Source organism: Xenopus laevis, chromosome 1S (genome assembly GCF_017654675.1).
Source record: "Xenopus laevis strain J_2021 chromosome 1S, Xenopus_laevis_v10.1, whole genome shotgun sequence".
Classification (NCBI taxonomy): domain Eukaryota; kingdom Metazoa; phylum Chordata; class Amphibia; order Anura; family Pipidae; genus Xenopus; species Xenopus laevis.
In genome coordinates this window covers 5,495,459-5,509,453 of record NC_054372.1, presented here as the reverse complement: position 1 = coordinate 5,509,453, position 13,995 = coordinate 5,495,459, and the positions used below count along the sequence as shown (strand labels likewise).

General features: G+C 41.6%; 1 protein-coding gene across 1 annotated transcript in view; it reads left to right on the top strand.

Moving 5' to 3' along the window:
• Positions 1-13,995, top strand: part of gfra4.S (GDNF family receptor alpha 4 S homeolog) — a 197,176-nt gene that overhangs the window by 125,343 nt on the left and 57,838 nt on the right. Inside the window, exon 2 of the mRNA XM_018242972.2 lies at positions 11,223-11,300. Coding sequence (XP_018098461.1) covers positions 11,223-11,300 — 78 coding nt within the window. The remainder of the gene's footprint in view (positions 1-11,222; positions 11,301-13,995) is intronic.

Here is a 13,995-nt window from a genome sequence, read left to right as displayed (position 1 = left end):
GCATTGCATGCACTATTTAATGAACTCTTTATTATCAGATTCCTTTCAAGTATTGACTCAAAAAGTCTGTAAGTCCTTTCGACTGCCGCCAAGTCACCAAGACTCCCATAAAATCAGTTTCTGCCAATATGTTGATTGTGCTAATCCCAACAGCAACACATAAAATAAGATGTAGACTCATTAGCAAAGATCTATCAGACTCATATCCACTGGGGGTTATTTATCAACACTGGGCAAATTTTCCCATGGGCAGTAACCCGTGGCAACCAATCAGATTGCTGCATTCATTGTTCTACTTGCAGCGGGCTTTAAAAAGCTAATCACTGATTGGTTGCTATTGGTAACTGCCCATGTGCAAATTTGGCCAGTGTTGATAAATGAGCCCCACTGACTCTACTGCTGACAACCACGAAACCCGTTCTTACCTTGACTATCTGCGACAGGAGGCGAAACTCGCGCTCTATGAGAAATCTAGCTCATGCCATAATTATAGCAATTTCATCAGTGTTGGATGAATGTGTTTAATTGGCCAGGAATACATTTTTTAGAACAGCCAGTGTTCCGCTCTAAGAGACACAAATAGGAAATATATCTTCCCTATAAATAATGTATATTTGCACTTTAAGCCTCTCCATTTAACCTCTTTACTCAAGCCTAAGGCAAGACCGAAGCTTTGAGCTTGTTTACAAGAACTGATGTTGTTATTATTATCATGTTACAATAAGTGCATTTCATAGCTCAGTGCCGCTGCCTTGTGTTTGTATCTATGTCACTGCTTCTGCAATCATGAATGGCATCGTAAGAGAAACTCAAAGAACCCTGCCTTTTTAAAGCACCCTCCAGCTCTTGTTGAACTTCAAATTCAAGCACCCCTTTTCTTCTAGTTTGAAAACAGCTGGATGGCCACTGGGTGGATATCCTTGTGTATTTTCCATTTCAGATGAAGGGCCCTGCCTTCCCATGAGGACCCCCTATTTAAGTCTGAACTTAGTCTGAAGTCTGAACTCCTGCTTTAAAGCCACAGTAGGAGTTAAGCAAAGCTATAAACCCCAGTGACAAGCGTTGAGAAGATTTGTACTACTCACTGTGAGCAGATGCTTTAGCAGGTGCAAAACATTAAGGGGCCGATTCACTAACTTCGAGTGAAGGATTCGAAGTAAAAAAACTTCGAATTTTTGTGCTCCTCGACTATCGAATTGGCGTAAATTCGCCTGAGTAGAATGATTCGAATAGATCGAGTGCAAAAACGCTGCGACTATTGGCCATTCGATAGTCGAAGTACTGGATCAAGCGCAAAAACGCTGCGACTATTCGCCCATTCGATAGTCGAAGTACTGTCTCTTTTAAAAATACTTCGACTGCCTACTTCGCCACCTAAAACCTACCGAATTGCTTTAAAAGCCTATGGGAAAGTCCCAGAGGCTTGTTTTCCAAGATTTTGATCGAATAAAAAGGCATTCGATCGAATGAAAATCCTTCAAGCGAATATTCGATCGAGCGCCTATTCGCCTGGCGAATAGTCGCCAATTCGACTATTCGCCAGCGCGTAAATTCGCCCGAATTGCCTATTTGATTCTATTCCCCAGTCGAATTTCGAGGGATTTAACCCCTCGAAATTCGACCCTTGATGAATTTGCCCCTAGGTGAAAATTGGTATCTACAGATGAAGCCACTTGGATTTGTGAGTTAAATGCGTCATGACTCAGGGGTAATTGAAGAAACTGTGTTATCTTAAGTCATCTTAACTCATTTAATGCATTTAACCTTTTCATTAGCATACCAAAGCTCCATTGTTCACAATGGTGAATGCTTTAATTAGATGGGTTGTTGTGACACAGTTTTCTGTGTTAAATGAGATAAATGGGATATCTGTGTTTAGTTATTCTGTGTCAAACAGACAAACCAAAGTGGCTGCATCTGTATATCAATAATATGAATATTTGAAGGGGTCATTATTTCTATGGTGTTGTTTTTATTTCTAAATTACACTGCAAATAATTTACTCTACCATGTGAAATTTCCATCCTAACCCAACAAATATATATATCCATAGAGCAGGACTGCACTATGGAACTGCTTTCTAACAGGCTGTTGTTTCTCCTACTCAATGTAATTGAAGGAGTCACAGTGGGACCTGGATTTTTATTATTGAGTGTTGTTTCACCAGGGAGCTGTTAACTGGTTACCTTCCCACTGTTCTGCTGATGGGCTGCTGGGAGAGAAGGGAGGGGGTGATATCACTCCAACTTGCAGTACAGCAGTAAAGAGTGACTGAAGTTTATCAGAGCACAAGTCACATGACTGGGGCAGCTGGGAAACTGACAATATGTCTAGCCCCATGTCAGATTTCAAAATTTAATAGAAAAAAAATCAGTTTGTGCTTTTGAAAAATGGATTTCAGTGCAGAGTTCTTTTGGAGCTGCTGATGTGTTTTGAAAAAAAAAACATGTTTTCCCATGACAGTATCCCCTTAAGTACTAATAATATTTAAGTAACTTGGAAATAATATATAGGTTCAAAAAGACACCAAAAACTATTTTTCAGTCCAAAATAGATGTACTTATGGTATTTGACAACTGGAATGACTTGGCACAGAATTTGTTGTGCATTCTAGAAAAAATGTTTTTTGAAAAATTGGAAATCGCCCCAAAGATATTCTTTTTTTGAGCAACAACACATGGAAAAGCTTGAAACTGAGGAAATGACTTTCCGTGATGTAAATAAACCCTTGTGTATTTGTAGAAGTAGGAGGAGAGATTTGTACCTGAGCAAAATCATTTTGACAGTTCTGTTTGTCTCACACTGAATATCTATGAGATGATGCCATTCTCACCTTTAAGAGTCAACATTTTCACAGATGGTGAAGAAAATCTCACCCGTTGCATTGTGCTTTGAACAGGTGGAAAGTCTGAAAATAAATCTCCTTGTTTTTAAGAATCTTTATGAGATACACAGTGCACAATGCTGGGAGTTGTTGGTCATTGATGTCAGAAGGGCCACAGGTTTGGCCTCAAGCTGAGTCTCTAAGTTTCCTTTACTGGGCAGGTCCCCATCTTCTCTAACCTCATCTTGCATTTATTGTTTGGAGAAAATGATCCTATTTCAAGCTTTCATAAAGCATTTCTCTGTCGTGGAGCGTGGAGCCTTTACATGGGAATAATCTGCCCCTATCCTTGATATTTTGGTCCATCTACAGAGTAATTGGTGTCAGATGTAAAGCCTTGGTCCATCACCTGCTTTACTAAATATTTTATACTCTCATCAAATCACTTAATTTCTTACTTGATTTTCTTGTCATTAATCTCTCAATTATTGTTCTCGTTCTTACTCTTTCCCCTTCCTTCTCTTGTTTCACCTCGTTTCTGTTCTCTCTCCCCATTAGTCTGTTTCTTGTTCTCAATATCACCCCTTCCTATTTTATTCTCCTGAGACCCATCCTCTTTGTAACATTCACTTTGTATTTATCTGGGCCGGACACATCTCTGATCACTCACTCTTCACCTTTTCCTCTGTCTGAGAAGGACATATCTGTTCTATGTTCTATGTTCTCCACACCTTGCCCTCTGTCTAGGAAGGTACGTGTGGTAGTGATGTGCAGGTCAGGAATTTCTCGACCCGCACCCGATCCTAACCCGCCCCCTCCCAATCCACACCCGGCCAGCTGCTGCCCCTCTATTTATAGACACGTTCCCAACCTGCCCCAAAGTGATGTCACAAAAGGTGTCGGTGCAAGTCTATAAATTTCATCGCCAGAAGCGGCAGGGAGAGCAGGAGAAGAGCTTGACCCAAAACCATCTGCGATTTTATGCAGGAGTTGGTCCGAACCCATCTGATCTGCAGGTAAAACCGCGGATCCTGCGGGTTTCGGGTCGGCCCGTACATCACTAATGTGTGCCCATTTATTTTGTATGAACCAGTCACTCATTTAACACTCTATCTGGGGAGCATACATTTGTGGTTACTCATTCAATAGGTACCTCCTGTTGGTTTACCGTCCATCTGGGCAAGGTACGTCTGTATGTCATATATACCTTTCCTGCTGTGTGGGAAACACATGTGGGTAATTATTCTTTGTGTAGCACCACATGAAACCCATGTTTATTTATGTTTCTAAACAAATCTTAATGTATTACAGAGGGTTCAGTTATTTCATGTATATAGTGTCCATTATATCTTCCTTCTCTTTCCCCAAAGTTAATTGAAGGAAAACAGTAGATTTTGCTCTCTCAAAATGAGGCCAATGACTTCTTTTCCCCCATGAACAGGGTCGGACTAGGCTAACGGGACATGGGGAATAAACCTGGTGGGCCCGCCAGCTCAGACTTGATCCTCGCCAGTTTCCCACAGGCTGTAGATCTCCCTCCCCATACTCCCTGATGGTACATTAAATTTACGCATGCTCAGGAGAGGGGTAGGGCGGATGGCGGTGGCCCTATAGGGGGTGCAGCTGGGGCCTCATGGAAGGTGAGGGCGGCACAGCCAGGGCCCCATGGGGGCTTGGGCAGTTTAGCAGGGTGCCCATGTGGGGTGTGGTGGCCCCCTGAGACTGCACCCACCCCGGTGGGCCCTGCACCCACCAGTCCGTCCCTGCCCATAAAAAAATGCACCGACATTGGCAGTTCTCTCCACATTAACAAATAATTGCGAATGTATTATTCTCCATAGGATCCTGCCCGGTCAACACTAGAATGAGCTTGTCAATGTGAAATATCAGGACCTGAAATAATTTAGAGAAATTAATCCGTATAAAGATTCATTTCAATCCTCGGAGTTATAAACACAAAGAGTATAATTACTTTTCTAATCCGCCATTCAGCATTGTGTTCTAGAGTGACTTTGAGTTCTTCCAGTTGAGAAAGTGAGGAAGTCAGGATCGGACTCCTAATATCAGAGATGGATTTTAATTTCAAGCCTTAGCCCTCCTATCAATCTCAATGTCATCTTTCCCAAGTCATATTTCCATGCTGTGGTGAGATAGGAGAGAGTCCTGGCTAGCACACGTAGCAGTACAACTGATAATCAGTCAATAGAATCACGGCTCAGACGACCTCTCCACGATTGGAACTATTGGAGATTTCAAGGATTTTTTCCCCCTTTTTTAATCTCTTTTTTTTTTTTGCACGTAGCACAGATATACTGTATAATCATGCGAAGAAAGAGTGACTGGGGGAATGTAAAGGTGTATTGATTACTTTCATGACAGAATCTCCTTAGGAAAAGAATCTGAAAATAAAATTAGATCTTCCTGGAGCTTTCAAAAAACTTGTAGATAAAACAACTCAACAAACGGAAGTGAATATTTACTAGATCTGTTTCAGAAAACCAAATACCGGTATGGGACCTGTTATCCAGAATGCTTGAGACCTGGGGTTATTCAGATAATGGATCTTTCTGTAATTTGGATCTTAATTTTCTACTAGACAATGAAGTAAACTTTAAATAAACCCAATAGGTTGGTTTTGCTTCCAATAAGGATTAATTATATTTTAGTTGGGATCAAGTACAAGCTACTGTTTTATTATTACATAGAAAAGGGAATTTATTTTAAAAAAATTGGATTATTAGGATAAAATGGAGTTTTTGGGAGATGGCCATTCAGTAATTTGGAACTTTCTGAATAACGGGTTTGCAGTAAACCTCAATCTGAGTTCCACGTCAACAGCAGGAGCAATTGGGTTGCTCCAAGTGAGAACATGGTTAGGAACTTCCTTGGTCCAACACACATTAGGTTTAGAGTGATTACACTAATAAAATATATAGCCGTCCTTATTTACTTGCAGTTTGGAATGTTCTAGTATTGATGTGCTTGACTTTTTTTGTCTCAAAGGATTTTTAGACCGGCACTTGTAAGTGTAGTACAGGCGAAAGTGCTACTGTGGTGGACCTCTTGATGGACACGTTGGTTTGTACCCATTTCAGGTAAATAAGTCCTAGAATTTCCACCTGTTGTGGCACTGAGTACTGTACCCCAATAATAAATGAGTCCTGCAATTGACAACATGTCCAAGCATTGCACAGGTTTGCACAGGTTTGTTGTGTTTATGCTTCGATACTGAGCACTGGAATAATTAGGGAGTTGTGTTTGGAGTCTTACCACCAGCAAACTAAATATCCCTAACATGATCTATAGTTTGATTTAGCAATGTTAACTTGGGATGGAGTGGTTCTCAAACTGTGGGTCTGGTCACCCTAGACCATTTAAGGGGAGAATTTGGGAGAATGCCTATTTGTTCTCTTAGAATTAGATACTCCTGAAAGCACAGCTTGAACATCAGTTGGGGGTTTACCATTGCTACTCTTCAGTCTAAGGATGATTGGCTAAGGTAGCAGAAATATCATCTGTTTACTTGTTGTGAGTTAAGGGCAGACTGACTAAATGTTGTGGTGGTTGTGGTGGGGTGCTTTAACTAAAAAAGTTAAAAAACATGTCAATGGTGACCTTTGTTTTCAAGATAATAGCATTGTGCTTATGGTAAATTGAGCCTTATATAAAGGATGCTCACCTGGTACCCACATATAGTCAAGCCTTTCAGAATGGAAGTTGTTGACTGTAAGGATTTATATCACTATTACCCAACCCAGTGTTCCTCGTTTTCTATTGAATTACAGTAGGTGTAGGGTCATAACAGGGACCTGCCGATGGTCAGCATATCATAACCATCTTTGAAGGTCTTTGGGTCAAGCACGAAAAATAATATGGCTAATATTTAAGTCAGCTAAACATGACATAGTAAATACTCCAGTACTTCGACTTATTTCTAATAGAGGAGCAAGAAGTGGGCTCCTCTTTCTTAGAAGGTTTGTTCTTTGCTTTACTGAAAATGTAGAAGATGAAAGAAATTTTAAACTGCCTTTATGAAAATTGATGGTGTCACTGATGTAACATTATCCTTGTTATACGCCATTTGTAACAGCTGTATCGGCTTTCCCAGGCTATTAGTCAAGTATAGGAAGCAGGAAAATAATGTGGGATTGGCTGTTATGTGCAGTGCTGTATCAGCATCCAATCACTTCGCTATTAAATGATGGTGCAAAAAATAAATATTTAAAGCACCAATGAATGTCAGATGTCCAATTGCTGATCTCTGTTCTTGAGTTCCTGGGGACATTCCTGGTCTAACTGACCTTCTTGTCTACTGATTCCTTGGATTGTTTTCATTGTTTGAATATGATTCTTGACTACTTCTTCTGTTGTATAATAATTTGTCTGTCAGCTTGAAAAAGGACCAGGTGGACCAGGCGGTTTTATTCTTGTGAAATGGGAGTGCTGCTATCTTTATTATTTCTTCCGGTGTCTCATTACTGGATTATATCATGAAATTCCCAGTACCCTACTTCTTCCTTGGTCCACACCCCTTGGCCTTGATTGTCTTGTGGCTCTGATAGGATAATAACCTCTGGAAATTGACTGTAGGATAGTGGGTATAGTAGGGAGAAATGGTGCCAGCACTGGGTACCCCTGGAACTATAGCAGGGTGACTGTTACCCCAATGTTTCTATATATCTGTAACCTTGTTATGAGCTAAGGGGGTCCAGTCTGAAGGCCAGTTAGGGGGAGATTTGGGGTGAGTGATTATTTGTACCCTGGGTACCCCTGGAACTATAGCAGGGTGACACCCCAATGTTTCTATATATCTGTAACCTTGTTATGAGCTAAGGGGCCCAGTCTGAAGGTCAGTTAGGGGGAGATTTGGGGTGAGTGATTATTTGTACCCTGGGTACCCCTGGAACTATAGCAGGGTGACTGTTACCCCAATGTTTCTATATATCTGTAACCTTGTTATGAGCTAAGGGGTCCCAGTCTGAAGGCCAGTTAGGGGGAGATTTGGGGTGAGTGTTTATTTGTACCCTGGGTACCCCTGGAACTATAGCAGGGTGACACCCCAATGTTTCTATATATCTGTAACCTTGTTATGAGCTAAGGGGCCCAGTCTGAAGGTCAGTTAGGGGGAGATTTGGGGTGAGTGTTTATTTGTACCCTGGGTACCCCTGGAACTATAGCAGGGTGACACCCCAATGTTTCTATATATCTGTAACCTTGTTATGAGCTAAGGGGGCCCAGTCTGAAGGTCAGTTAGGGGGAGATTTTGGGTGTTTATTTGTGCCCTGGGTACCCCTGGAACTATAGCAGGGTGACACCCCAATGTTTCTATATATCTGTAACCTTGTTATGAGCTAAGGGGGCCCAGTCTGAAGGTCAGTTAGGGGGAGATTTGGGGTGAGTGTTTATTTGTACCCTGGGTACCCCTGGAACTATAGCAGGGTGACTGTTACCCCAATGTTTCTATATATCTGTAACCTTGTTATGAGCTAAGGGGCCCAGTCTGAAGGTCAGTTAGGGGGAGATTTGGGGTGAGTGCTTATTTGTACCTGGGTACCCCTGGAAGTATAGCAGGGTGACACCCCAATGTTTCTATATATCTGTAACCTTGTTATGAGCTAAGGGGGCCCAGTCTGAAGGTCAGTTAGGAGGAGATTTGGGGTGAGTGTTTATTTGTACCCTGGGTACCCCTGGAACTATAGCAGGGTGACACCCCAATGTTTCTATATATCTGTAACCTTGTTATGAGCTAAGGGGGCCCAGTCTGACGGTCAGTTAGGGGGTGGTTAGGTTAGGGTGAGTGCTTATTTGTAGGGTACCCCTGGAATTGTAGAAGAGAGACTAATACAATAATGTTTCATATATTCTGTAATATTATGAGGAGCTAATCTCTTGTTCAGACAGATCCTCAGACTGATCAGTATTCATGTTTGCACTGGTTACTACAAATGTACAGTGGATGGTATGGGAATATATTACTTTCAGGCTTAGATTAAAGTGGCTGCAGAGTGAATGTAGTGGTGCAATAGGGGATTATGTGCGGCGCCAGATAACATTCCCATTCAGATAAGGAGTCTCAGTAACATGTGCTGGGTCTGAGATATGGAGCTTCTCCCATGTGAATATTGTTCTTGTGGAATCCGTCCCATGTGCAAAGAAACAGCCTTTAGACAATGGTGCCCACAGCATGGAGAGAAATGGGAAAATAAATGGCAGAAACCTAACAATGAGCTGTACAGAAAAATGCAACCCCTCAATGTGGGAAACAGCTGGGAAAGTGTAATATTAGGAGCAAATGGAACAGGAGAGAGAAATCAATGGAAGCAGCAGGTAATGGGCTCTTCCTTCTATTCTCTGACATGATGAGGATCATGTGATTATATTAATAGACAGGGAGAAAGAACTAAACTCAGACCCAGTGAAACGGCAGCAGCTTCTCCTCAATGACACTCACATTTGTGCAGAACTCAGATATATGAGTCTGGTGCCGGGGCTCAGGGCACAGGCTTTAAGCTCAGGTCTGGGGTAGAGATATTAGTGGATTCGGGGTTATGGGGAGGAGTAAATCTACCAAATTCCATGAAAAGATTTTAGATAGAGAGAGAGAGAGACAGAGAGAGAGAATGATGATGATGATAGATAGATAGATAGATAGATAGATAGATAGATAGATAGATAGATAGACAGACAGACAGACAGACAGACAGACAGACAGACAGACAGACAGACAGATAGATAATTGATAAATAGACAGATGGACAGACAGACAGATGCTGATGCAACACAGGATGCTGAATTGGGTGTTAGAGATCGAATGTAATCACACAATACACACAGGAGTAACAGCACCTCAAGCAGCTCTGTCTGATACAATGGCAACTGTCACTCATACGGATCAGTGCAGAGCAAAGGCTGACAATCATTTCCTTCCACTGTACTGTCTATTGGAAACGATATGGCAGCTCTCACACATATGTGTCTATAGAAATATACAGAGAAATAGGTTATGCGCATGCCTATAATATATTTACTCTTCTATACAATTCAGACTTTGTGCTGAAAACAGAATTTCAGTTAATCAGACTCCTCCTGTATGAGACTGGGGAGATGTAGCCAAGCTCTTCCCATACATCTTGTGTTCTGTATTCAGTGCTGCCCTCTGCTGCCCATCTGCTGCCTTGTACTATAATCTCCTGTATTAGTGGCACTTGTGTATCACTGAATGGTACCCCCCCCAACACTTACTTATCCCTCATAACAGTATGTTGGTCTCCACGGCCTCATTGGAATATATTGACTAAATGGCAATAAAATACACCTGCCCAATTGAATCAAACTTTGGTGATGAGGAGAAAATTTACACAAAATATTCGCTATTGTGTGTGCAGGGGCCACGTATCCCTCCCACCATCAGACATTGAGGAAGAAATACTTTGAAAAAGCCCAAATTAAATTTCTCTGTTGCTGAAATTGGATTTTTACAGATTGTGCAGAAATGGGGTTTTTAGTGGCAAAAGAAGCCACCAGAGGCCTAAACTGTAACCCCTCCAGCACCAACGAAGTGTCCATATCGCTCCCTGGCTTACTATTTAGGTTCTGTGGCACCCTGGCTTACTATTTAGGTTCTGTGGCACCCTGGCTTACTATTGAGTTACTATCCAGGATCTGTGGCACCCTGGCTTACTATTGAGTTACTATTTAGGTTCTGTGGCACCCTGGCTTACTATTGAGTTACTATTTAGGTTCTGTGGCACCCTGGCTTACTATTTAGGTTCTGTGGCACCCTGGGTTACTATTTAGGTTCTGTGGCACCCTGGGTTACTATTTAGGTTCTGTGGCACCCTGGCTTACTATTTAGGTTCTGTGGCACCCTGGGTTACTATTTAGGTTCTGTGGCACCCTGGGTTACTATTTAGGTTCTGTGGCACCCTGGCTTACTATTTAGGTTCTGTGGCACCCTGGCTTACTATTGAGTTACTATGCAGGATCTGTGGCACCCTGGCTTACTATTTAGGTTCTGTGGCACCCTGGGTTACTATTTAGGTTCTGTGGCACCCTGGGTTACTATTGAGTTACTATTTAGGTTCTGTGGTACCCTGGGTTACTATTTAGGTGCTGTGGCACCCTGGCTTACTATTGAGTTACTATTTAGGTTCTGTGGCACCCTAGCACCCTAACTCTATTCTACATAAGCCCATAGTCCCATTAATACAGTAACTAAAGTCTAATTGTCTCACATACATAAACATGGGCACAAACTAATAACGTTGGTCTAGTTCACACGTGTTTGTACAGGGGTGTATATATATATATATCTGCATGTATGTCTGTACCCCCCACAATGAGAAATCTCTAGTTCCCCTAAAACTGATATTTCACTTTTCCTCTCTATTTGTTTCAGTTGCAGGTGGCAGTCAGCGAGGCGGCAGGAAGAAAACGGCATCGGACGTGGCAGCGACCAACAAGCAGAAAACTAAAGGTTTTTATATGAATTTATTTTACTAATTGTCTTTTTGTGCCATAAAATGATTAAGACTAGATTGATGCTGTTCCCTGTGAGAGAATCAATGTTGTGTTTCTTGGAGTCTTACCCCATTGTCCCCATACAGAACTGTTTTATGTATTTGTAACTTAAGGGACTGATATTCACCCACTGATATGAATGAATTCAGAAGGAACAGTCCCCTAAATTTGCTCATAGTCTGTACAGAGAGATCCCATAAAACTATGGCAGCATAGGTATTCCCTGTACTAAGCACAATTCAGCAGGAACAGTCCCTAAGTTTGCTCATAGTCTGTACAGAGAGATCCCATAAAACTATGGCAACATAGGTATTCCCCTGTACTAAGCACAATTCAGCAGGAACAGCCCCTAAGTTTGCTCATAGTCTGTACAGAGAGATCCCATAAAACTATGGCAACATAGGTATTCCCCTGTACTAAGCACAATTCAGCAGGAACAGCCCCCTAAGTTTGCTCATAGTCTGTACAGAGAGATCCCATAAAACTATGGCAGCATAGGTATTCCCCTGTACTAAGCACAATTCAGCAGGAACAGCCCCCTAAGTTTGCTCATAGTCTGTACAGAGAGATCCCATAAAACTATGGCAGCATAGGTATTCCTCTGTACTAAGCACAATTCAGCAGGAACAGCCCCTAAGTTTGCTCATAGTCTGTACAGAGAGATCCCATAAAACTATGGCAGCATAGGTATTCCCCTGTACTAAGCACAATTCAGCAGGAACAGCCCCTAAGTTTGCTCATAGTCTGTACAAAGAGATCCCATAAAACTATGGCAGCATAGGTATTCCTCTGTACTAAGCACAATTCAGCAGGAACAGTCCCTAAGTTTGCTCATAGTCTGTACAGAGAGATCCCATAAAACTATGGCACATAGGTATTCCCTGTACTAAGCACAATTCAGCAGGAACAGTCCTTAAGTTTGCTCATAGTCTGTACAGAGAGATCCCATAAAACTATGGCAGCATAGGTATTCACTGTACTAAGCACAATTCAGCAGGAACAGTCCCCTAAGTTTGCTCATAGTCTGTACAGAGAGATCCCATAAAACTATGGCAGCATAGGTATTCCCCTGTACTAAGCACAATTCAGCAGGAACAGTCCCTAAGTTTGCTCATAGTCTGTAGAGAGAGAGCCCATAAAACTATGGTACATAGGTATTCCCTGTACTAAGCACAATTCAGCAGGAACAGTCCCTAAGTTTGCTCATAGTCTGTACAGAGAGATCCCATAAAACTATGGCAGAATACTAAGCACAATTTAGCAGGAATATTATAGGCCCTTTTAAAGTATATCTAAAACCCCAGAATTAATAAAGCAATTAGCCATTTATTTATGCAAGGGTCTGTACAATTTTCCAGATAAATTATGAGTGCACGGGAGCAATAGACTTTTAGATTTTCTTGCACAAATTTATGTCGAATGAAGTCCCGGGGTGAGGCTTGATATAAAGCCTTTGCAGTCTCCCCTGTGCCAGAGCCATTAATACTGGGACATATCTGAGGCCGGATTGCTGCGCATGAATCAGCCTTAACCTTTTTTGTGCTGCAAATTTATGCACATTGCCTCGGCCAAATGAGAAATTACAAACAAACAAAAACGTTGCTGTATTAAGTGCCAGACGTCTGTCCTCTCTCGCCAAATCAGCTGCGGTTATTCTGACTTCATGAGCATTTATTTGTACCCCCCGTGTTGGCTCATTTTGCAGCCGACTGACAGTGCAGGGACTCATATCTTCAAAGGTACAGTAAATGCTTATTTTGAGAATTCGCAAATTTACAGCAAAATTCACAAAACAAATTGAAGTCAATGGGCATCCAAATAATTTTGACACACAACAATTTTTATGCACGCAACTATTCTGACCACTAAAAATCATTTTTGACACATCAGATCTTTCACCTGCGAATTGTCGGAAAACAGGGAAATTTGCATTGAATTCGTGTCTTGCGAATTAATCGCCCATCACTACTGTCCCATTTTTTCTAGGGACAGTCCCGATTTTGACAGCTCAGCCCGCAGTCCCTGTTTGTTACTAATATGTCCCAAGTTTCTCTTTGATCTCCTGCACTGAGCAGCCAGAAAAAGATACGAAGTTTCTAAATCTTAATTGGCTTTTGGCAGAGAGCCCAGAATATGTGGCAAGTGCACTTAGATACATTTGTAAAAATTTCAGATAAGCAAAGAAGCAATTGTAACAATTTAAGATAAGCAGGTCTGTTGGGGAAACTGTGATTTACAGCTTAAAGGGCAATTCACCTTCATTAGCAAAACTTTAATAACATTAAAACTACTGAAATTTGTCCAAACTTTCCATAACCTGCCAAATTTTGTAAAATTAACATGTTAATTAGGAGGTGTGGCTATAAAATGGGTGTGGTCAAAGATTTTCCGCCGTGCTAAGCATGCCAAAACTTTTTGTCCCTCTTTCTGTTTTCAAAATGTTGGGAGGTATGAAACCAATGGGGGCAGGGTTGTCAATAGTGGTGTTAGGGCCTGGGGCAAAATAGACCCTTGTAAGGACCCAAGTAAATAAAAGTGCATGTAGGGGGGCGCTATAACTTTAGAGCATGCTTGAGCCTAGTTTTAAAGGTTTAAAGAGATGCGGTGACAATCAAATTATAACCAGGCCAACAATTACTCCCTTCTTCTTC